We start from the raw sequence: 25,292 nt of genomic DNA on the forward strand, positions 1-25,292 counted from the left end.
CACTCACAAACTTCTACAGATGCACAATCGAGAGCATCCTGTCGGGCTGTATCACCGCCTGGTATGGCAACTGCTCCGCCCACAACCGTAAGGCTCTCCAGAGGGTAGTGAGGTCTGCACAACGCATCACCGGGGGCAAACTACCTGCCCTCCAGGACACCTACACCACCCGATGTCACAGGAAGGCCATAAAGATCATCAAGGACAACAACCACCCAAGCCACTGCCTGTTCACCCCGCTATCATCCAGAAGGCGAGGTCAGTACAGGTGCATCAAAGCTGGGACCGAGAGACTGAAAAACAGCTTCTATCTCAAGGCCATCAGACTGTTAAATGTTTTACTCACGTTGGCTACACTGAAGGAGAGCCTGCAGGTTTTGGTATCGGGCCGTGTCAGTGACACTGTATTGTCCTCAAAGCGAGAAAAAAAGTTGTTTAGTCTGTCTGGGAGCAAGACATCGTGGTCCGCGACGCGGCTGGTTTTTCTTTTGTAGTCCGTGATTGACTGTAGACCCTGCCACATACCTCTCGTGTCTGAGCCGTTGAATTGCGACTCCACTTTGTCTCTATACTGACGCCTAGCTAGCTTTGTTTCTGTCTGGGCGATGCGTGAAGAAACCAGGTGGCTGTACCGACTCCGATAGCGTGTCTCGAGTGAGCCATGTTTCCGTGAAACAAAGAACGTTACAGTCTCTGATGTCTCTCAGGAATGCTACCCTTGCATGGGGCCCGATATCTGTTGTACACATTGCCCCTTCACACAAACAAACACAAACACTGCTTATGGTTGTCCATCGTGACCGATGATCACCATCTTCTCTTTTACTTGTGAAATTCGCCGCTTGTGAGCAGCTCCCGTCTCCCTGGTCTTCTCTGTCTATCTGTTGACTTGATGTGACATCTACTCTTGCCAGAGCAGTTACTGAACACAACACAAGGGAAACCAACTGTTACTGTGTCTATGTTATGTGTGCGTGCGTGCTAGTGTGTGCATGTATATTTTTTTTATTATAAATATATATATATATATATATATATACTTTATTTTACAAGCCAGATGCAATAAAACAGCTAGCCTCACCTTCAAAGGCAAATGGGCCCTTCCTTACTTATTCCCTCCAATCTCCACCAAGGATGCAGAGGGTTAGAAATCCAGTGTAAATTGGTTGCGTCCCAAATAACACCCTCTTCCCTTATAGTGCACACTATGGGCCCAGGTCAAAAGTAGTGCTACTAAGGCCACGGTTTAATTTAACACCTTAAAGCTCAGATTAAGAGAGAGACAGAGAGACAGACAGACAGACAGACAGACAGACAGACAGACAGACAGACAGACAGACCATGTTTGAATGAGGCTGCTGTTCTCTCCACAGGTTATAAATCCGAAGAAGAAAGGAAAAAAGAAAAAATACCTAAACTCTGGAACGGTAAGCCACAATGAGCACTGTCCATCCGTTCTTTTTTATCTTGTTTATGTTGATTTGAGCTTGGTTTAGTCATTGTCTTTATTGTAAAGCCTGTTCCATCCTGCCATCCTTGTATCTGTATTGTCTCCAGGTAACTCTGCTCTCATTCCTGGTGGATATAGAAGTCACCTTCCTCGACTACATCAAGGGAGGGTGAGTGACACTGCATTCTCTCTCTACAGTGTGAATGCAGAGACGGTGTGAAATAACCTCTCACTCCTGCATTCCCTTGTTTATTCATATAGAAAAGAAAGACAGAGAAGTCGAGAGAAAAGGGAGAGATTGACAGGTATGCAGATGTGAAGTCCGGTGGAGGGGGACGTGAGGAGAGTGAACTGTATGTGTGTTCATTCCGGCCCTCTAGTCCATGGCTGAATGGGTGATGGTGGCTGAGTGTGTGCAGTGGTGCGTAGCAGAACGCTCGCCCACACACACTTTCTGACTTTCATAAGACTCACAGGGAAGGCTAGTCAGGCTTGCACTCCAGAGCATGGGTCGAACGGTTAAACAAGGAAGAGAGGGAAAGGTTTAGAGAGACCGATATGGAGAGAGTCAGAAAATCAGAGAGACAGAAAGAGAGGGAGAGAACGTGAGAGAGGTCTGTGGCGAAATGAGAGACACAGAATGGCCATTTTGAAAGAGGCACTCCAGTCCTCTAATGGCCTGTTCTTGACAACACTTCTCATCTAAAGGTCATGGATCATGTGTAGTATTGTACAACAAGGATAGGTAGGGTAGCAGACTAACGTGTGGTGCATTGAGCCTTACACTGTCAGAGCTCTCTCAGCATTTCGATGAGCATTTACATTGTCAATGGCAGTCAGAGGAGGAGCGGGGAGCTTTTTTCAATAAGGCACAACATCTCATTGATATGGAGCTCTTTCCTCTCGGCATGTAGTCAGTCCTATACAGTCTGACATGTAGGAAGTTGGTCCTGTTTTGAGCTGTCGCCTGAGGGTGAGCTGAGGGGTAATCATCACTGACACTGACCCTCCTTGTGTAGTTCAGGAAGTGTAGTCATGTGCTGTATGTGAATCTACCCTCAGGTTACTGTTGTGAATGTGTTCTCAGTCAACATCAATTTTAAAATACATGTTAATGAATATATAAATAACTAGGGCCGGGACAATACCAGTGTCGCAATACTTGTTAGTGTGGTGGCAAGGAAGCAAAATATGAAGCAAATCTGACTTCTTTAGGAAAAACGGCCCTAATGTTGGAAACAAACATTATTATGTTGTCATCCAGAGTCACATTTATTTATTTTCCAACCTATAGCACACAATATTTGGCACACATGAGATTTTTAAAGGACCAAAGAGTTTGGTCTGCTTCGTGTAAAAAATGTTGCCATGGAAAAAGTATTGCAATACTGGTAAATTGTCCCGGCCCTATAAATAACAGTGAAAGTCTTCACAGCCCCAGTCAATGAGACAGCTGATGTATCTACATGTTTATAGAGGTGGATGTCTCTCCTCCCATCATATATGGGTAATACAGGACAAGCCAAAGGCTGAGGTCATTGACCGTTCCATGTGAGATCTACATTTACTTCCTCTACCAATCAATAAGGTATCGGCAGAATACCAAAGAATATGTGGATAATAGATGGATATACTGAACAAAAATATAAATGCAACATGAAACAATTTCAAAGATTTTTCTGAGTTACAGTTCATATAAGGAAACCAACCAATTTAAGTAAATTCATTAAGCCCTAATCTATGGATTTCACATGACTGGGCCTGGGAGGGTATAGATCCACCCACTTGACAGCCAGGCTCACACACACACACAACACACCCACTGGGGTGTGAAGCCGGTTGGACGTACTGCCAAATTCTCTAAAACAACGTTGGAGGTGGCTTATGGTAGAGATTTCAGCTCATGAAACATGAGCACTTTACATGTTGTGTTTATATTTTGGTTCAGTGTAAGTGACTGATTTGGTCTTATGTAGCAAAATTTGAAATTGTGTTTTTTACATTCAATAAAAGTAGAGACTCAGAGCTAGAAAACGATATACCATGCACTACAATGGAGTGATTTGAAAGTTGATAAACCCCACTTCTGATTTGAAAGTTGATAAACGCCAATTTTGTGGAAATGACCCTTTTCTTTGTCTACACCCATTTAGCATAATTCACATCTTCTTAAGCCTTAGCCCCACCCATCTCTTTAAGGATTCACATGTGAGAACATGTGCTAAACAGAGATGGTAAGTTAGTGTCGTAAACAACCAAAGTGGTGAAAGTAGTAGCCTGCAATAAGGAAAAAGTCCAGGTAAAAATACACTTGATCTAGTCCTTGGCCTATATCCTTATCTGACTTTGGTACAGGTCGTGTTGTGGTAAACAAACACTATAAAAAAATAAAAGTTTGTCACATGCACATGATACAGAAGGTGTAAACGGTACATCTACAATGCATTTGGAAAGTATTCAGACCCCTTGACCTTTTCCACATTTTGTTACTTTACAGCCTTATTCTAAAATAGATTTTTTTAAACTATTTCCCTCATCAATCTACACGCAATACCCCATAATGACAAAGCAAAAATGCATTATTAGAAATGTTTGCAAATGTATATTTTTTAAATATTTGTATCACATTTACATAAGTATTCAGACCCTTTACTCAGTACTTTGTTGAAGCACCTTTGGCAGCGATTACAGACTTGAGTCTTTCTGGGTATGATGCTACAAGCTTGGCACACCTGTATTTGGGGAGTTTCGCCCATTCTTCTTTGCAGATCCTCTCAAGCGCTGTCAGGTTCAGTGGCGATTTTAGCATGTAAATCTTGGTGGGGCAAACTCCCCAATTTTTTTTATATGCATGCCAGCAAAGCCACTACACAACACTAAACAATACATTACTTGCACTATAATGACGACACGCGGTCCCCACAAACTGTTAGGGCCTACATAAAGATGTCCCAACAGCAGAGCTTTCTTTTCAGCACAATGGGGTGAATCCTTAGCTCCGCTACACCTGGCTATCAACGGAGCCTTGTCTGGCAGTTCTTTCAGCCTCGTTTACTGCCTTTTTTAAAAACAGCTGATATGACTGACTTGCTTAAACAAATGTGGTTTCTACTGTCAATTGAGATGTAGACACAATGGCATAAGGGAATCATGTGCGGATAAGAGCCATTCTGTAATTTCGATATTAATGAGTGAGCTACGGCGGACATAGTCAATATTACTGTGTTCAGTACTTTTGTAATGTACAGCGACAGAATGCAGAACATGGGCTGCTCTCACAGTATTTTCCCTGTACACCAAGTCAGAACCGTAGGATAAATAAAAGGGGCATATAAGCAGACAATGAAAACTCTTACAATATTATATGATGTTTCTCAAAAACAGGTTATAGGCTACACATGCACCACCATGTCAGAACAGTAACGTAGGCGAAATTAAGAGGTGAAAATAGACCAAATTATTTGGGTGAGGCACATGGGCTACTAACAGCTTACCACACAAAATGCAGTTGAAGTCAGAAGTTTACATACACTTAGGTTGGAGTCATTAACTTGTTTTTCAACCACTCCACAAATTTATTCTTAACCAACTGTACTTTTTGCATGTTGGTTAGGACATCTACTTAGTGCATGACACAAGTCATTTTTCCAACAATTGTTTACAGACAGATTATTTCACTTAGAATTCACTGTATCACAATTTCAGTGGGTCAGAAGTTTACATACACTAAGTTGACTGTGCCTTTAAACAGCTTGGAAAATTCCAGAAAAGTATGTCATGGTTTTAGAAGCTTCTGATAGGCTAATTGACATCACTTGAGTCAATTGGAGGTGTACCTGTGGATGTATTTCAAGGCCTACCTTCAAACTCAGTGCCTCTTTGCTTGACATCTTTGGAAAATCAGGGGAAAAAAGGGTAGACCTCCACAAGTCTGGTTCATCCTTGGGAGCAATTTCCAAACGCCTGAAGGTACCACGTTCATCTGTACAAACAATAGTACGCAAGTATAAACACCATGGGACCATGCAGCTGTCATACCGCTCAGGAAGGAGGCGCGTTCTGTCTCCTAGAGATGAACGTGCTTTTGGTGGGAAAAGTTCAACTCAATCCCAGAACAACAGCAAAGGACCTTGTGAAGATGCTGGAGGAAACAGGTACAAAAGTATCTATATCCACAGTAAAATGAGTCCTATATCGACATAACCTGAAGGGCCACTCAGCAAGGAAGAAGCCACTTCTCCAAAACCGCCATAAAAAAGCCAGACTACGGTTTGTAGCTGCGCATGGCAACAAAGATCGTACTTTTTGGAGAAATGTCCTCTGGTCTGATGAAACGAATATAGAACTGTTTGGCCATATTGACCATCGTTATGTTTGGAGGAAAAAAGGGGGAGGCTTTTGCAAGCCGAAGAACACCATCCCAACCGTGAAGGACGTGGGTGGCAGCATCATGTCGTGGGGGTGCTTTGTTGCGGGAGTGAGGGAATGGTGCACTTCACAAAATGGATAGCATCATGAGGATGGAAAATTGTGTGGATAAATTGAAGCAACATCTCAAAACATCAGTCAGGAAGTTGAAGCTTGGTCGCGAATGTGTCTTCCAAATGGACAATGACGCCAAGCATACTTCCAAAGTTGTGGCAAAATGGCTTAAGGACAACAAAGTCAAGGTATTGGTGTGGCCATCACAAAGCCGTGGGCAGACCTGAAAAAAAAACATTTGTGGGCAGAACTGAAAAAGCATGTGCGAGCAAGAAGGACTATAATCCTGACTGTTACACCAGCTCTGTCATGAGGAATGGGCCAAAATTCACCCAACTTATTGTGAGAAGCTTGTGGAAGGCTACCCAAAGCGTTTCACCCTTGTTCAACAATTTAAAGGCAATGCTACCAAATACTAATTGAGTGTATGTAAACTTCTGACCCACTGGGAATGTGATGAAAGAAATAAAAGCTGAAGTATATCCTTCTCTCTACTATTATTCTGACATTTCACATTCTTCAAATAAATGGTGATCCTAACTGACCTAAAACAGGGTATTTTTGAATGGATTAAATTGAGTTTAATTGTATTTGGTTAAGGTGTATGTAAACTTCCGACTTCAACTGTACGTGTCTTTACTATAAAACCCATTAAAAAAACACACAGGAGGTCCCGTAAAAAAAAAAAAAAGTGCCTCCTCGAATGTTACAGTATAACTCGCACTCTGTAGGGCACTTTCAAGTGAATTTACTGCTCTATGCTAATATATGTTCTGAACACGCCACTGCAAAGCACCTCCTGGAGTTTGATAAACGGCATTGGTGCTATCACAAAATCTATTTCTCAGAGAAATTGTATTACTATAAAATAATAACCCTATAATTTTTTTTGCATAGAATTTATTTTATACACTATTTTTTGCTCATCTTTATCAAGAGTGCCAGTAATTATGCACCTGACTGTATGTAACACAATGGCCGTTGTCCACAGTGATATGGAGGTGTGACCATCTCTGAATTGATCCTGTGGATGCATGTAATATGTGCTGTACACTGAGTGCAACAAAACGTTAAGAACACGTGCTCTTTCCAAGATGTAGACTGACCAGGTGAATCCAGGTGTGATCCCCTATTGATGTCACTTGTTATATCCACTTCAGTCAGTGTACTGTAGATGAAGGGGAGGAAATAGGTTAAAGAAGGATGATTAAACCTTGAGACAATTAAAACATGGATTATGTATGTGTGGCATTCAGAGGGTGAATGAGCAAGACAAAATATTGAAGTGCCATTCAACTGGGTATGGTAGTAGGTGCCAGGCGCACCGGTTTGTTTTAAGAACTGCAACGCTGCTGGGGTTTTCACACTCAACGGTTTCCCGTGTGTACCAAGAATGGTCCACCTCCCAAAGGACATCCAGCCATCTTGACACAACTGTGGGAGGTTCCTGTGGAACGCTTACAGCATCTTGTAGTCTATGGGGGAGGGGGGCAACTCAATATTAAGAAGGTGTTGTTAATGTTTGTACACTCTGTGTATATTGATGGGGTTTAATGTGTATGAGTGTGATGGAGGTTAACAGTGTAACTGGAGACAAGTGTGTAGGAGACAGGAGTTTACTTTTTTACTCTGCTTATGTAAAATGCATACACAAAACTAGGTCCTTCTGAATGTTGTAGAATAAAAAGCACTTTCCTAACTCCCAACATTGTATGTGTTTTTGACAGAGTGGGCCAAGGAGGGTAAGTGGTGTACCCTGACGTTTGTGTGACTAAATGAAGTGGAAAGCGATGTTTTTGCTGTTTTGAAGCCTAAATGGATGATAATGGACTATAGTGCTCATGTTTCATAATAACTGCTTCATGCTGAGCTCTTCTCACACACCCTTCTCATACCCCCTCGTGTCTCTTCATCTGTTTGGCTTGTTTGATAAGAAATAGCATGTTACTTTAATAGGTATAATCTACACTGAACAAAAATATATAAACGCAACATGTAAAGTGTTGGTCCCATGTTTCATGAGCTGAAATAAAGATCCCAGAAATGTTCCAAATCCCTGTTAGTGGGCATTTCTCCTTTGCCAAGATACTCATCGTTTGCTGATGTCAACGTTGTGAACAGAGTGCCCCATGGTGGCGGGGGAGTTATGGTATGGGCAGGCATAAGCTACGGGAAAATGAACATAATCGCTCTAGTGACTCCTTGTGGCGATCTGGGTGTCTGCGGGCTGACTCCGGTCGCCAGTTGAACGGTGTTTCCTCCGACACATTGGTGCGGCTGGCTTCCGGGTTAAGCTGGGGGTTGTTAAGGAGTGCGGCTAGGTGGGTCATGTTTCAGAGAACGTTTGATTCCACCTTCGCCTCTCCCGAGCCTGTTAGTCAGTTGCAGTGATGAGACAAGATTGAAAAAAGGGGGTAAAATTCAAATTTCTGGAAGCTGAAAATGTCCCAGTTCTTCCATGGCCTGAATACTCACCAGATATGTCACCCATTGAGCATGTGTGGGATGCTCTGGATCGCCGTGAATGACAGCGTGTTCCAGTTCCCGCCAATATCCAGCAACTTTGCACAGCCATTGAAGAGGCGTGGGACAACATTCAACTCTATGCAAAGGAGATGTGTCGTGCTGCATTAGGCAGACCAGCACACCAGATACTGACTGGTTTTCTGACCCATGCCCTCACCTTTTTTTAAGGCATTTGCCACCAACAGATGCATATCTGGATTCCCAGTCATGTGAAATCTATAGATTAGGTTGTTAATGAATTTATTTCAACTGACTGATTTCCTTATATGAACTGTAACTAAGTAAAATCTTTGAAATTGTAGCATTTATATATTTTTTCAGTATATAATCCCTTTTTATTTTCTTCTCTTCTATTCTTTGTTGTCTCTCCTCTCCACAGCATTTAGATTTTGATTGACACCTGTATGGAGATTCACTTCATTAGCCAAGAGCGTATTGAAGCCCTCATCCTGACAGGTTCTGAGTGAGAGCAGCCATTGTTAGTGACTCACTCCAATCTGCTAATTTTCATTAGCTCAGAAGTGAATGGGAAAGCACCACAACTATTAGCATTGGAATTAGCATAGAGAATGGATGGGTAGTGTGTTGTAAATCCCCTATCTCTTATCTGGCAGTACACAGCTGTTATGTGTGTGCATGTGTGCGTGGGATTGGGACCCTCATTCAGTGTTAATGTATCAACACCAGTTATTGTATTCAAAGGGATGAACACGGTCCATTTGAAACAGAATTAATCCAACCTTCTGTTCTGCTTGTGCGGCTTTCAAGTTGTATTAAGCGCGCATCAATGTACCCTTAGTGGGTCCTGGTGTTACCTTATGTGGGCAGCATGTAAACAATCAGTCTTCTTCTTCTCCTCCTTCTATCCTCCTTTCCTTCTTCTCTAAACTTTCACAGTGCCCTCACCACTGCACAGTACCATGGTTTGTCATACATTGTCAGAGCCTTGTCCAGTTGAAGCACCCAGGGCTTTAACAATAACACTAGGAATGGATCGCTCTCCGCGTCCCAGCTGTTCAATAGGCATTTCCCATCATATATCTCCCCTCCTTTCTCATTAACCCAGCCCACCTCTCTCTCTGTCTCTCTTTCTCCCTCGCTCTCTCTCTCCATCTCTCCACTCCAGGAACAAAAGGAGGATGCTTCTCTGCTCACCCTAATCTTCTCTACTTACACTGCCATTGTTTTCATTAGCTCATCTTTCCTCATCTCTCCAGACAAGTTTCTTTCTTCCCCAGATGTTTTTATTTTTCTGTGAATTGGTCATCAGCGCTGTAGAGAAAGGTGCTGCACTGATCGCCCCTGGGTGATACTATCATATAGGAGACATAAGCATGAGTCGGGGTGTGTGCGCACCTCATCCCCCTGCACTCTGATAGCTTCAATATGGCTTACACTCCTCCACTCTTTCTATTTTTTAACCTTTCTTTAACCAGGGAAGACATTGGGATTGACATGTTTTTTTCAAGTGAGCCCATGTAGTGTCTCTATAGACTGCCTCGTCACTTACGCTTGGGGAGATGGAGTCCTAATTTATGCATGAAACAATCAAGTGGGGTCAGATGAAGATTTTAATTAGCCACAGGACCAGTACGAATTACTCCTACAGGGTTTCCCATGTCCGCTGGCAGGGGCAGATGGATGCCACTAATACAATAACACTCCAACAGTAGTGCTATTTACTTATTATGAATCACTACTCATAGACAAGGCTGGAAGGGACAGTATGTTAGTCATAGTATGTTAGATGTTTGTTTAGCATGAGAAAATCCCCCCCCCCCCTCTCTTCCCCTTTCTGCCCCCTACCTCCTCCCACTCCCCATCTCCTCTCTTCCACTCTCCTCTCCTCTCTCGGCTTCTCCTCTCCTCTCTCTGATAATGATCCAGCTAATAACACAGGCAGACATGAAATGGTTTGCTATGAAGTCCTCATAGTCACTTCCTTAGGGATTTCCTGCTTTACCGTCACTTGAGAAGAGCTGAATTTCTATCCGTTACTTTAATGTTGCTTTTAGATAACGTTTCAAGGCAAGCTTAGCTAAAAAATTGACCATATTAAAAGTCAAATTCTCTCTCTCCGTATCTGTTTGAGCTGTTTGAGCTGGGTTAAAGCGGCGATAAGCAGTAGAAGCAATAACAAAGCCCTATTTTGGTAAAAAGCTGAGGGATGGGGCTGGAGAAATGTTAACTGTCTCAAATTCATAGACATATATATGGATGACCATCCATGATATCAGCTTTATTGTTTTAACAATGTTTTGAGGCTATACAGTGTTTGTTTGCATTTACTTTGTTTACCAACATTGGTTTACAAACAAGCTTATATTTTGGGTACTGATGAGGGTACAACAGTTGAACTAAGCTCATGAGTTATTTATAAGTGATATTCTTTAAGAACAAATGGGTACATATCATTAATTTATTAGTGAAAAAATTGATGTCGCAACTGCTGATTGCCCCTTTAAGGTCAGAACGGGCTGGCTAGTTTTCCTGGAACATGCATCGCCAGGAGCAACACCTGGAGCCAATGGGGTGATGTTTCACTCTTACCTCACTGTGCACACTCATCGGTGATTGGTGCAGAAGCTTCAGCTGACCTTTAGCAAGAGTCCTCTGCATTGTAATGGGAATAATTAGATTGTATCTCCACTGATTTACAGTCTCTGAGGTATATGGAAATGACTGAGTAATATTTCATTTCAGACTAGGATACATTTCTCTACTCCTCTTTTTTTTTCTTCTCTTTATCCATCTCCTTCCCCTGTTTCTGGCTGTCCTCACACTCTGAGCAAGGTGGAAACTCTCAGTGTGTGGGTGTGTGTGTGTGTTTGAGGAGAGATCCATAATTCAGGCTGGTGGGCCAGTCTGTCTGTCTCCCTCTTGGCACAGAGAGCTGGACCAGATATGACTCCAATACACCACTGTCTCACCTCCTCTTCTCATTGAATACTTGACTCCCTGTTCCTTTCTCTGAATATTAAACTGTCTCCTCTCCACTGACTTCTGCAGCATACCAATGCTCTTAAATATTGAGTGGTACATCTTGGCAATGAATTGTACTGAGGGAAAAAAATAGTTGAATTAATGTAACATGAGTTACATTACAATTCAGTGAAGTTAAAACATGATATGTTTGATGCAGGATAGCCCAGTATAATGTGCACATTGACTTACACTAGCAGATGGAACTTTTTACTCCTACACAAATATTATTTAAGAAATGAGCTCAATGGCTTCCGGGTTAAGCGAGCAATGTGTCGAGAAGCAGTGCGGCATGGTGGAGGTCGTGTTTCAGAGGACGCATGGCTCTCAACATTCGCCTCTCCCGAGTCCTTGCGAGAGTTGCAACGATGGGACAAGACTGTAACTGCCAATTGGATATCACGAAATTGGGTTGAAAAAAATATATATAATGAGAAATGGGCTCAAACACATTCTTAGCATGCATGCAAAACGAAGCGTAAATTAGTGATTTAACACTACATTTGTGATTTAACTCGGGGGGAATGATGCAAGCATCCCTCTGCTCCTTCCTTATTCCTCCCTCCTCTCATCCTCCCTCTCCCCTCCTCCCCTCCCAGACTCTATCTGCCCTAACATGAGGCGACAGTGCCGTACTTCAGGCATCACTCCCCACCCACCCCTTCCTCTCCCAGCAGTAGATCCAGGCTGTGTGTGTCTGTGTGTACTAGAGAGTAGCGCAAAGCCCGACCAGGGCCCTATCCATCCATACCCGCCTCATGGCTCCTAGCCTGACCTGAACCACAGCCAACACAGGCAGAGTGGCTCAGAGCTGGGGAGAGGAGAGCACAGAACCCCTGGTCTGGTTCTCCCCCTCCCTCACAATGAGTAAACAAGCTTCTTCAGGTCTGCTGCACTAACATGTGTCTGCGGGCTGTGCAGTGCACTCCACATTGCGTCACAGGGTGACAAGTCCAATGGTTCCTTACAGTACCTGATCTATTCAAATACAGGAGGTGGTGGAGAGGACAAGAGGATGTGTGAGCTACAGCGCACGGCACACACAGCACACATCAGCACTGTGTGCGCTCATCTGTTGAACCTGTTTTTTTGTCTTGACTTTTTGGGATTAGAAAGTTCTCTATTTAAATTAGATTTTGTTTCTTCAGGCACCAAGGGCAAGGAGTGGTTTCAACTTGCCTGCTTGCTTGAGCTATGATAATCAGAACATTATTGTGTTTACTAAAGTTCATTAAGCCAATGGTTTATGGTGTGTGTGTGTGTGTGTGTCTATGCTAGCGTGTGGTAAATTAATAATTAATCTCGTCTTGCTTTTACCTTCCAGGACCCAGATTAATTTCACAGTGGCAATTGATTTCACCGCTTCAAACGGTGAGCAACTCACACACACACACTCAACACTTCTCGTAATGCTCGACCAGGGCTGTTTAAATGTATGCATATGGGGTGATCTGTAATAGCCCTACTCCATTATTGTAGGGCAGGCTAAAACCTAATGCTGTAAAAGAGATGATAGCTTAGTGGTGATAACAGGAATGAATGTGCCTCTCTTGTATATTTTAATGTGTACCTGTTATAGCAAGGCTGGAAGGAAATGACCCGTCTCTTAGACGTTATAGTGAGGTTGACTGGGACTACCATATCTCTTAGATAACAGCAGATGGTTCAATTCAAACTTAGACCCACTGATAACTCATGAGCGTAGGGTTATTGCTTCCTTGTTTTTATTTGACGAGGTCCAATATATGATGTGTAGGAGCTGATGTTATGGATGTGTGTCCAATAGGGCCGTTAAAAGATCTAAAGTTCATGTCACTATGCTCATAACCACTACAGCCAGTGTGCTATAAAGTGAAATGATTCTCCTGCTCATGTTGGTCATGTAGTTATGCATGTCACTCGTACTGTACCCACTACCCAGAGTCTTATATAGAGGGAAAGGCAGGGAAAGAGATCTAACACGGTCTAAGGTGAAATGGTGTATTATGCTGTCTAAAAATATCAGCCTTTTGGTTGAACACTCAACTACCTTTCTGGGCAAAAGTATGGGCAAAATTCAGATAACACTGTATTCCACATATAATGCACCACTTTCTACCATAAACAGCATGGGCTAGCAGTGCACTAAATGGGGAATGGAGTTAGATTTGAGACACAGCCGTTCCTTTCTATATCTGGCTCTGTTGTTCCATTATTGTACCTTGTTATTACTGTCCCATTATTTACCATTACTGTACCTGTTTCCCAGGCAACCCAGCCCAGCCCACCTCCCTCCACTACATGAGTCCTTACCAGATGAATGCCTACGCCATGGCCCTGAAGGCTGTAGGGGAGATCATCCAGGACTACGACAGTGATAAGATGTTCCCTGCTTTGGGCTTCGGAGCCAAGCTGCCCCCCGACGGACGAGTCTCACATGAGTTCGCCCTGGTGAGTGACCTCTAACCCCCTAAACCCTGATAAGATAATCCCTGCTCTTGGCTTCAGAGAGGCTGGATGGGTACCCCAACACCAGAGTTGTTCAGTCCTGGCTCGGTTGGTTAAATTTTGGGTTTTCTCCCTGCATGGAGCACATGTACTTAATCCGTTTGCCGTGGTTACAGGTTTGTTTTGTTTATATCTGGTTAAAAGCTGCAGATGCACCAATCGAAACGTAAGCAATTAGACAAGTGAAAGAGCGGCAAAACCCTAAGCAAACTCCACCTATCTGGCACTCCAGGCAGAGGCTCAAAGTTCCAATGTCTACTTAGTGGCTGTATTGTAGAGGCTTAGGATGCCAAGTCCTAAAAAAAAAAAAATACTACCACTGAGCTCTATGACTGCCAAGGAGAACAGTAACTGTCCTCTCTGTAAAGAAAAACATTGATCACAGACAGCCCTCCCTCCCATGCCCTCCCTCCCCCTCGCTCTCCTTCCGTCTTCAGCTCTACAGAGTACTGTAAACAGTAGGATACCACTCAGACAGGAACATGCCTCCAGCATGCTCAGCAGGGATTTCCCATATCTCTGACTGGGCCTATAAAGTTGTATTGATGAAAGCTGTGTATTTATCCTCCTCTCTGTCTCTTCTTTCCTAGTTCTCCTACTTCATTCCCCTGCTTCAGAATTTAATTAGAAAGATCATACATTTTTATTTTTAGAAAAACTGGGATTGATGAAAGATGTTTAACTACCCTCCTTCTCTTTTTGTGTCTTCCAGAATGGCAACCCCCAAAACCCATACTGTGCAGGTATAGATGGAGTGATGGAGGCATATTACCAGAGCCTGAAGTCTGTCTGCCTCTACGGCCCAACCAACTTTTCTCCTGTCATCAACCATGTGGCCAGGTAAGGGGGCAATGAGGAACACAGCTGTACTTGAAACAGCTTTAAGGTCACTTCAGTTTTCGATTAATTTCAGTGAATCTGTGAACCAAATTGAAATTCAATTTATGATTTGAAAATGATATTACCCGCGATTTTCTATTGTGGAGTCTTTAGATTCACTCCCTGAACTGACTGGATACACATAGCAGGGTGATAAAAAAAAGAGGGCGACATCTACAGGTCTTCCTTCATTACATTTCAGATCACATTCCTACCAATGCACACCTAAATCTCCCAGGCATGAGAGAGCCATATGTCTATATAGAGCCATATGTCATGATTCCTGAGTCCTGAGTAGATCAATACTAACTAAAATGGCCTGAACGTGTGTATCGATTCTCTGTCCTCTGCGTTCCAATGAGCCTTTCGCGACGCAGGCTGTGTGTTGCGATTGAGTCGTTTCCCTGAGAGCAGAAAGGACGACAGAGGAAGTCTGCCTACTAACAGAGAGTTAACTGAGATGGATCAACTTTTATAAGTGCAAGTAGATGTTTCGGCACATAACTCACAGAGTATTATGCTGAGTATAAGTTGGTGACAGTGTTTCGGCCACACGGTCAGACTAACGGACACTTAACCGAGATTCTTCAATTCTTAAGTGTGACTATGCTACTCAGCTCACAAGCACAGCTCACAGAGATAATCTCACAAATAATCAGTGTGACAACATTCCACTGTAGAACTTTAACGTTAATTGAGTCCCATAAAAGGTGCTTCTGAGCTGTTACATAAAACAGTATTTAAAAAAAAAACTTTTGTCACGTTCTGTTCTTTAGTTAACCTGTAAACATGTTGTTTGTGTGAGTGAACAGTGAACAATGACTACACAGTCCTTCCCACACACATACATGTGTGGGCGCACACGCACACACACACACACAGTCCTTGAGTTTTGCTTAATGAAGTAAAGGTGCTGTCAGAAGACTTGAGATTAACAGGTGTGTGTGTGTGTGTGTGTGTGTGTGTGTGTGTGTGTGTGTGTGTGTGTGTGTGTGTGTGTGTGTGTGTGTGTGTGTGTGTGTGTGTGTGTGTGTGTGTGTGTGTGTGTGTGTGTGTGTGTGTGTGTGTGTGTGTGTCTATTTGTTGTTGCTCGGAAGCCAAGGTAGAAATATTGAGTTGAGGGGTGACAACCCAGTGCAAAATTTGTGTGTGGCTTTCAGAATCCACAATCATTAGTGCCATCCTAGAACACTACCTTACCCCCTCCCTCCTTTCCTCTCATCTACTCTGTCTCATCTCCTCGTTTCGCCGTGTGCCACTCGCCCCCACGTTTTAATAATAACCACTCCGTTCCTTCTCTGCCTTGCCTCACGCTCCTCGCAGTTTAATAACTGTTCAATTGACTTCTCTGTCTTCGTCTCTGTATCCGACGCTGCAAGCATCTGATGTTTTGTCTCTCCTCACACCTTACGTGTGTTTGAGAAGCACAGGAAGCAGTCAGAGGCCAGGGCCCATGTTGTGTAAAGTAGGTGCCGGAAATAATATCACTACCCAGCCAGTTCATGCCGGGTTTGAAAGGTTACATCTGTAGGAAATAAAGACAATTGTATAATGTAGGTTTTTATGGATAATATAAACACTTGTGTGGCTCACCTATGTACTCTGTGTTTATCTCTCCTGTCTGTAGGTATGCTGCGTCAGTGAATGATGGCTCTCAGTACTTCGTCCTTCTCATCATCACAGATGGAGTCATCTCAGACATGGCCCAGACCAAGGAGTCCATCGTCAACGTAAGAACAACAACAACTGCTAAGCAATGTTCCCACTTTGGCGAAGACCACATTCACGGTAAACCCTGCATATGTCGGCTCAATCGGAATCTGACCTTTAAATCAATCGGACCTGACCTCAATCAATCGGACCTTTAAAAGGACAATTTTCCAAATCTGATCTGAATTTTCCACGATCTAATTGGATCCCGGCCCTAGTCTCTAGATGGCCAGTACGGACATCACTGTCTGTATTATCATAGTCAGGGGAGATGAAGTGGGCACAGTAAAAAATATATATATATATAGGGAGAGGTAAAGGCTGACTTGGGATCAGTTCCTAGATAAACAAGTAAACAAGACATTCTGAAAAACTCATCATTCTACAGCCCTGGGGAAACACCTCAGTCAAACTAACTCATCATTCTACAGCCCTGGGGTAACACCTCAGTCAAACTAACTCATCATTCTACAGCCCTGGGGTAACACCTCAGTCAAACTAACTCATCATTCTACAACCCTGGGGTAACACCTCAATCAAACTAACTCATCACTCATAAAGATGGAGAGAGCAGGGGCGGGGTTATGGCACAAACACACACACACACACAGACAAACATACACACACACACACAAGTGTTTAGGGAGTGTGAGTTGAGGGACTTTTATTTATTTATTTTCTCATCCCCAACTTCCGAGAGGTGTTCCTGTCCCACGCAGCCCTCAGGAAGATGCTACATCTCACAGACACACGCCATGAATATTTACACACACAGACACAGCTTGGGGTGAATCAACTTTATTGTATAGGCTGTAGGCTGTATAGGTTCTCAGTCAACATCACTCATAAAACTCATTTCTCAGACTGTCTGACAGAATCCTATGAATATTTATACTGTGTGACAAACTCAACGTTATGTCACAGACATAATGGGGAGAATATGGGACTCAACTTTGTTTCCTCGTGTCCTATCCAGGCATCGTGTCTTCCCATGTCGATTATCATCGTAGGGGTGGGACCAGCAGAATTTGATGGTAAGAAACACACACACAGATGCACAAATACACATACCTGCGTATCACACACGCACGCACACACACACACACACACACACACACACACACACACACACACACACTCCACTGAGCAGATGATGACTACAGTATCATGTTTCTCCTCAGCGATGATCGAGTTGGACGGGGATGAAGTGAGGATCTCGTCGAGAGGAAGATATGCGGAGAGGGACATTGTTCAGGTACACCGTGTTCCTTCTGTTTGTTCCACTGCTAGGCTGCCAGATGCATGGAGTCAAATAGGTAGGGTTCTGGGAGCATTAGAATACGCCTCACAAACAAAGAAACTGTCTGCATCCAGTTTGTGACAACTGCTATTGTACAAAGGGCTTTATAAAAATACACTTGATTGCATAGCACAGAACAGTCAGGGCTACGGACAGAGGCTACAACATACTGTTTATATGCACATAATGATGATCAATGGTAGTAGAATCTAGATACTAGAAGTACTAGAAAACAAATTGGGAAGGAAATCCGAACGGGGGAATCAACAGAATCGTACATAAAAAGCACAAAAAAGACCTTTACACAGATAGTAGTAGCTTGTACATTAGAGTTAACATCTGTGTCGTTAGACAGACAGACATCTGGTCTGACTTCAGATCCTTCCCACCTGCTCTGCTCTCCTTCATCAGGCCAGATGGACAGAAACCCCGCAAAGGGTTTTCCTAATCTCTGTTAACCAAGAGGTCAAATCTTGCATAATTTGGTCAGCTGCTTGATTAACTTCTGTGATCATACGTGTTAGAAATTGAGAGTTTCGGCATAATCGAAGTCTCCACCCTCGCAAAAGGAAATTCTCAGCCAAAGCCCCCCCCCCTTCCTATCCGTGTGGGCACATGCACGAAGCACTCGAGGCGAAGAAGTTTAAGCACAGCCTTCGCCCAAATCCTGATACATCCAAATAACCTGTGACGCATCCCATTCAGTCCTGTCTACACACAGAATCTGCCCACAGGACATTACCCCAGCCCTGATGTGGCTTGCCTCCATTCTACATTAGCCCTGATGTGGCTTGCCTCCATTCTACATAAGCCCTGATGTGGCTAGCCTCCAGGCTACATGAGCCCTGATGTGGCTAGCCTCCATGCTATGCTATTGTGCCAAATGGCTAGCCTCCATGCTATTCCAAATGGTTAGCCACCATTATATGATAATAGCCTATTAGGCACCGTTTCCTATCAGGGCTTCCCCTGCTCTGTTGGACAACAGAAGGGGCTCCTCTCTTCCTCCCTCTTTACTTCCTTCCCTCCTCTTCTTCCTCCTCCTTCTCATCCTCCTCTTTCCCTCTTCCCTCACCTCCCTCCCTCTGTGTGGATGATATGATAGCGGGCTAGATCATTACGCTCCCCCTGCTCATTAGTGAGCCTTGTTAACACAGAGAGAACATCAAGGCTGCTCTGCTGTGGACCTGGCTAGGAGGTCTACACACACACACACACACACACAGGGTGTGAGTGGGCTAGAAAGAGGTCCGTTCTGCTCTTTCTAGCCCACTCACACCCTCACAATCTGTCAGTCTGGATAGTTAGCTGCCTCTACACACAGACAGGCAGGACCCCTATGAAAGACACGTCTGTGATAAAACTGTCTCTGCCCCCAGCCTCATTAGTTCAGATATGAAAGCGACTGAGCGTTCGCTAGCAATGCACTGTACATAGCAACAAGAGACGAGGGAAACGACAGGCTTTTGATAGCTGATTAGCTAGGCCTCTTTCACCTTGCTCTGAATTTGCCAACTGTTATGAATAAATTAATGCTTTACTTGTACTGTGGGTCCAAAAAGTCTCAACATAGATTTTTCAAAGGTCTTTGGAAGTATTTTGCAGAATTCATACATAATGGCCTAACACCTACTATATATTGCCTATACTTTTATTTTTGTACATTTTTAGTATATATTAGAGTATATTTCTCCAGCTCCATTTCTTCTCTCTGTCGGTTTTCCAGTTAGGATTCAGCATTTAGTTGCTAAACAAACCTATATATTAACTGTACTGTCACTAATTCCAGCCCTGTTTTTGTCTTTCTCTTGTCATCCAGTTTGTCCCGTTCAGAGACTACATCGACCGGACAGGGAACCACATCCTGAGTATGGCCCGTCTAGCCAAGGATGTCCTGGCTGAGATCCCTGACCAGTTCCTCTCCTACATGAGGACCAGAGGCATCAAGCCCTTGCCCACACCCCCTCCCTACACACCCCCAGGGTACCCTATCCAGAGCCCTGATGGACACCCATTAAATACCCCCCCAGGACACCCCCTGCAGACGCAGATCTGAAGGGTGCGGAGATGCCCCATGGTCTAAAACAACACCTCTTCAAATATTTCTTTGTCTCTCTCCTCTCTGCATCACTCAGTGATAGGAGAGGCCTTCTTGGCTTTCTCGCTCTCTCTCTCATTGCACTAATGGAGACTGACTGACTGGCAGAATGTTTTTACTGAGCGGTTCTACTTTGGAACGGGCAGATGGAGTCAATAAGGGCATGTTTACTTTCATTGTCAAGCGTTCCTCTGTCTGGACTTTCTGTATATCGGCAAATGGAGACACTCTCTGGGACACAGATAGACAGAGTCTGGTCTTCCCAGCTCACCTGGCATGGAATAGCAGAGTTAAGGAAAGGATGAATGGTGGAAGGAAGAATGAAAGGAGGATAGGAAGGAATTTCCTGGGGACTGGCCTTTTCAGGAGCAGAGTGGCGAAAAGGTTCTATTGTCTCTGGATGTGGAATCACTTGACTGTTGTACTGGAAATGTATTTCCTTCTCTCTCCCTCTATCTCTGGTCTCTTTCTATCGCTCTCTACTCTATCTCTGGTCTCTTTCTATCTCTCTCTCTCTACTCTGTCTCTCTATTCTTCCAACTCTCACTCAATGTTTACAGTACATGTTAATGATAATGATTTTTTATCATTGGACACTTTTATATAATATTCGTACTTCTTTCAGTATGAAACTTTGGAATATCAATCGATATTCTCTCTATCTCGCAGCGTGTTGTCTTTGCCACGGGAGTCAGGTTGAGGTTGCAACAGTGCAGGTCCAAGTAGCCACTGTATTGTACTGTACTATACTATGTGTCCGTTTGCATGAGTGTATCGTCAGAGCATGCATTGTGGTCCTACACTTCCCTGCCTGTCACTGCTCTCAGGCTTTGGGGTTCCATGTTTTTAACTTTTAACTCTGTTGTTGAAGCGCATTCTGCTCCTTTTTAAACTGCCTTGGCGATAGGGTGCCCATGCCAGCCACGCTGCGAGTGCCCACGGGTTTTCTCACTGTGTCGAGAACAACAGTGACTCAACCAACAGCATATTCCCTTCCAATCCATTTAAATAACAACACCTGCTCTCAGATCCAGTTTGAGACAACAGCAGAAGCCCAGTGGTCAAAAACAGTAACACAAATGCTTTCCTTCTGTTTGGTTCTTGTTCTTTTTTGTTATTATTACATTTACATTTGAGTCATTTATCAGACGCTCTTATCCAGAGCGACTTACAGGAGCAATTAGGGTTAAGTGCCTTGCTCAAGGGCACGTCGACAGATTTTTCACCGAGTCGGCTCAGAGATTCGAACCAGCGACCTTTCGGTTACTGACCCAATGCTCTTAACCGCTTGTTTGCCTTGGAAGCTGATATTCTTAAGTATATTGTTTTAAGTTGCCTTGTTAAGGTAATTTTATTGTTTTGAGTTGTGCCAATAAATATGTAATATTATTTAATTGTTATAATGTTAAGCCCTGAATGTGTTGGCCCTAGATGATGGTGTCTGGTGGTTGTCATGACAACGTGTTCTTCCTAAATATTGTAATTCTCATCCCATAATACCAATTAACAAATACCCACTGAGGGCTAGGAGTTTTTCCTCACCGAGGAAAAACTCCTGGCCCATAACCATTATACACTGTCAACCCTCTCTTACTACTTACAGCCAGGGTATCCTCTTCAATCTGCTGTCTTAATGGGCTTAGAGTTTATATCATCTGCCTTTTAATTATTAATAATACTAATAATTATTATCATAATATAACTATTAGCTAGTGCTTGTATGGAGGTGGTGTGTAATTGATAACTTGATTGGTTACATATCAATCAATATTCCTTATCTAATTAACAGACATTGCAACACCACATTTATGTGTTTCGCAGTTGTTGCCATGTGTGCCACTGTCGGTCTGTTACCTCTCTGTCTGTTGCCATATCCTTACTGATAGACCGATGCCCTTTGCCACACTTCAACCACATAGCAACACCTCTGTTTCTCTCTCTGTGTAATTCCTCCTCCTGCCTCACTGCAGCTCTGTGGACGCTGCCTCACAGAGTGCAATAGACTGTGTTTCAATGCTTAAATAGGATCGACTCCAAGCCAATAATATTTGGCATGGCAGGAGGAGAGGGGGATGAGAGAGGAGTGAGAGAGGGGGATACAGCCCAGTGGGTTATGTCATTGGAGGGTCGTTCCATGTCATTTCATCATTCTATGTCAATGTTAAAGGAATAGTTCACCCAAATTACAAAATTACATATTGGTTTCCGTACGCTGTAGGCAGTCTATGGACAAAGTACGACAGCATCCCATTCTTTGGTTTTGTTCACCTGGCCACTGTTTTGAATTCTAACTTTTTAGCATTTGTCGCACAAATCCAATGCAAGTCAGTAGTATCTATATTAGCATTTTCGTGCTTCATATCCAAATCATCTTTGACAAACGTCATTGATTTGAACACGAAGTGTGAAAATGCCAATATATATCCTCTTTCTTGTGTGTTTTGAGGTGGAACAACCCTGGACAGAAGTAGACAAACAGGTCAACCCTCTGATGTAGTCAGAAGAGTACGGGCATTAGTGCTACATGCCTGAGTCAACACAGTGCCAAACCTATACAGAGAGATGTTGGCTAGCCTAGAAAGAGAATAACCTCACTCGGTACATTCAACATGACAGTCTGTCATTTTAACCCATACATTTTACACAACATATATTTGATAAGAAACCTCTGCCTTGTTTAAAAAAAGACATACAGTAGACACACACTGTATTTTTATTTTCTCACAACTTTCACTGATGTCTTCTTTTGTCGTGTTTTTCTCACAAATTTGAAAGCCTTCCATAATTGGCGCTCTGCATCTGTAGTTGTAGCCTAGCCTTGAGTCTGTGTATCATATGAAACCCTAGCGAAATCCATATAGTGCACCACGTGGCTCTTGTCAAAATAAATGCATTATGTGGAGAACAGCTAGTGTGTTATTTGAAACCCAGCTTGTCTGAGTCTGTGCTGCAGTCTCCCACTGGGCTTGTAGCAGAGCAGAGCAGGAGGTATCATTAGGACTTTGGGTCACAGTCTAGAGATCGTTATAGGCTCCCATTAACCACCCACAGGCTACTGACACAGTGTGGATACACACGTGTGCGCGTGCATATACACAGGCACACGCACACGAACACCGCTCACACACAGACACACATACCGCTGAGACCATGGTCCGCTGAGACCATCGTGGACTACTGACATTGTCATTTCTTAGTGCTTTCTCAGTTCACACTACTATGGAAAGGATCATTATTTTCTTTCACTGCTTTGCTAGTGCCACAACTCTTTCCATCTGCTTGCCAAGCCGTGTGTGTGTGTGTGTGTGTGTGTGTGTGTGTGTGTGTGTGTGTGTGTGTGTGTGTGCGCGCTTGCCGCCAGAGTTTAACAGACCATGTGAGTTGACACACGTGATCTTTGTTTACTAAAGATATACAAATAATATATTGTATGCTCATCATATCTACTTATAACGTGCACTATGTTTGCATGTACAGTTTTACATGAGATGCACCAGTTCTTTTTGTTATAATTGGGTGTTTTGGAAAAAGAAAATCTATGAAAATAACTGTACAAAATTGCCTTAAAAACGTTCACTGATTTCTTGGAATTTGTGCGATGCCTTCAGATATTGACTTGTTCTCTATTTTGTGTCAGTGTACAATATTGCTTTTCTAGTGTATATTTTCTTTGCATAACTTCATTTATGGGGGAAAAAATATATTGTATTTTTGGAATCGGTGGTAAATCAGATGAAAGCCTGACTGAAGTTCTGATTGTCTGGTAATCCATATTATAGATGACTATTTCTGTATTAAACTACTGATTTTTAAATAAATATTCTTACTAAACACTAACTTTCTGCTGAAGTGCTTTTCTTTGCATGCATTACTTTCTCAATAGATCACTCCAGCCTTCTCTTCTCCTCCTGGCTTCCAACAGTCTGGCTTCCAATGACTGTTTTGTGTGTTGGTGTGACGTTCTAATTGCAGAAGGAGAATATGGTTTGTTGGCCGACTGGCAAATAATTATTACCCTTGGCAGAGGATTCGGGAGGCTGAGGTCCTGAACAGCGACAAAGGATCACAGAGAGTTTGGACACAAAGATCCAATTTAATAAATAACTAAGAAAACCATCTGTCTGGGTGGCAAGTAATCATGAATAAAATTATAAACATAACATCTTAAGTGTTGGTCCCATGTTTCATGAGCTAAAATGTTGTGCACAAATTTGTTTACATCCCTGTTAGTCAGCATTTCTCCTTTGCCAGGACAATCCATCCACCTGACAGGTGTGGCATATCAAGAAGCGGATTAAACGGCATGATCATTGTGATCATTGTGCTGAGGACAATAAAAGGCCACTCTAAAATGTGCAGTTTTGTCACACAGCACATTGCCATAGATGTCTCACGTTTTGAGGGAGCATGCATTGTCCACCAGAACTGTTGCCAGATAATTTAATTTGAATTTCTCTACCATAAGCCGCCGTCGTTTTAGAGAATTTGGAAGTACGTCCAGCTGGCCTCACAACCGCAGATCATGTGTAACCACGCCAGCCCAGGAACTCCACATCCGGCTTCTTCACCTGTGGCATCGGCTGAGACCAGCAACCCGGACATCTGATGAAACTGTGTGTTTGTACAACCGAAGAATTTCTACAGAAATCGTCTCAGGGAAGCTCATCTGCAGGCTGCTGAAGGTCTACTAATTCAAATGCACCAACAGCTCAGAACGAATGTTAAAAAATAGAAACGCAAGGCTTTATCGTTGTTTTTTACAGAAATGTTTGGTGAGCGACTAGGAATGGCTTGGAGATCGACCAGTCGATCGTGCTCGACCGGTTGGTGACCACTGATCTAGATGCTTAAATGCGACACGTATGCGTTCACAAGTCGGAGCAAAATTGTTACCTTAAAGAACCATCTTGTTGAAAACCTTTTAATTATGTTTTCAATGCCACTCACTACTAATTAGCTCTATACCTTGAAACTTCCACTCAGTATAATCGTTCAATCTGTTCACATGGACAGGTGTCTCCACCAACATGTTTTTGGTCCGTCCTAAATGTTCTCGTTTGAAGTAGTGTACGCACATCCAGTAACATGCAGGTGCAGAGTAGAGTGAACTGTTGATGGACAGATAGGTACATGTATCACTGTTGATTGCTTCCGTAGTTTTATTGTGCAACATTTTTGACCCGAAGATCTTCGCCCATTCTAAATATTCACCTTTGACCTCAAATCCAAAGTGTTTACACAGGCAGCCCAATTCAGATTTTTTCCATGTAATGGTTTTCGTAGGTGGAAGAAGGTGTGGACCAAAGCGCAGCGTGGTACGTGTTCATGATTTTAATAATGGAACACTGAAATACAAAATAACAACGTGAATAAACGAA

General features: G+C 43.1%; 1 protein-coding gene across 4 annotated transcripts in view; it reads left to right on the forward strand.

Annotated features, from left to right (window-relative positions):
* LOC110500279 (copine-8) overlaps positions 1–23,751 on the forward strand; it is a 116,015-nt gene extending 92,264 nt beyond the window's left edge. For 2 of the 4 annotated variants that reach the window (XM_036957687.1, XM_036957688.1), the window contains 10 exons: positions 1,374–1,427; positions 1,558–1,619; positions 7,660–7,674; positions 12,765–12,811; positions 13,689–13,870; positions 14,640–14,767; positions 16,434–16,536; positions 17,493–17,550; positions 17,698–17,771; positions 19,636–23,751. In XM_036957687.1, coding sequence (XP_036813582.1) covers positions 1,374–1,427; positions 1,558–1,619; positions 7,660–7,674; positions 12,765–12,811; positions 13,689–13,870; positions 14,640–14,767; positions 16,434–16,536; positions 17,493–17,550; positions 17,698–17,771; positions 19,636–19,872 — 960 coding nt within the window. In that variant the 3' untranslated portion in view covers positions 19,873–23,751. The remainder of the gene's footprint in view (positions 1–1,373; positions 1,428–1,557; positions 1,620–7,659; positions 7,675–12,764; positions 12,812–13,688; positions 13,871–14,639; positions 14,768–16,433; positions 16,537–17,492; positions 17,551–17,697; positions 17,772–19,635) is intronic. The other 2 variants (XM_036957689.1, XM_036957690.1) reach the window with 1 other exon arrangement.
* Positions 23,752–25,292: the final 1,541 nt, after the last annotated feature.

The sequence above is a fragment of the Oncorhynchus mykiss genome, chromosome 21, assembly GCF_013265735.2.
Source record: "Oncorhynchus mykiss isolate Arlee chromosome 21, USDA_OmykA_1.1, whole genome shotgun sequence".
Lineage (NCBI taxonomy): Eukaryota > Metazoa > Chordata > Actinopteri > Salmoniformes > Salmonidae > Oncorhynchus > Oncorhynchus mykiss.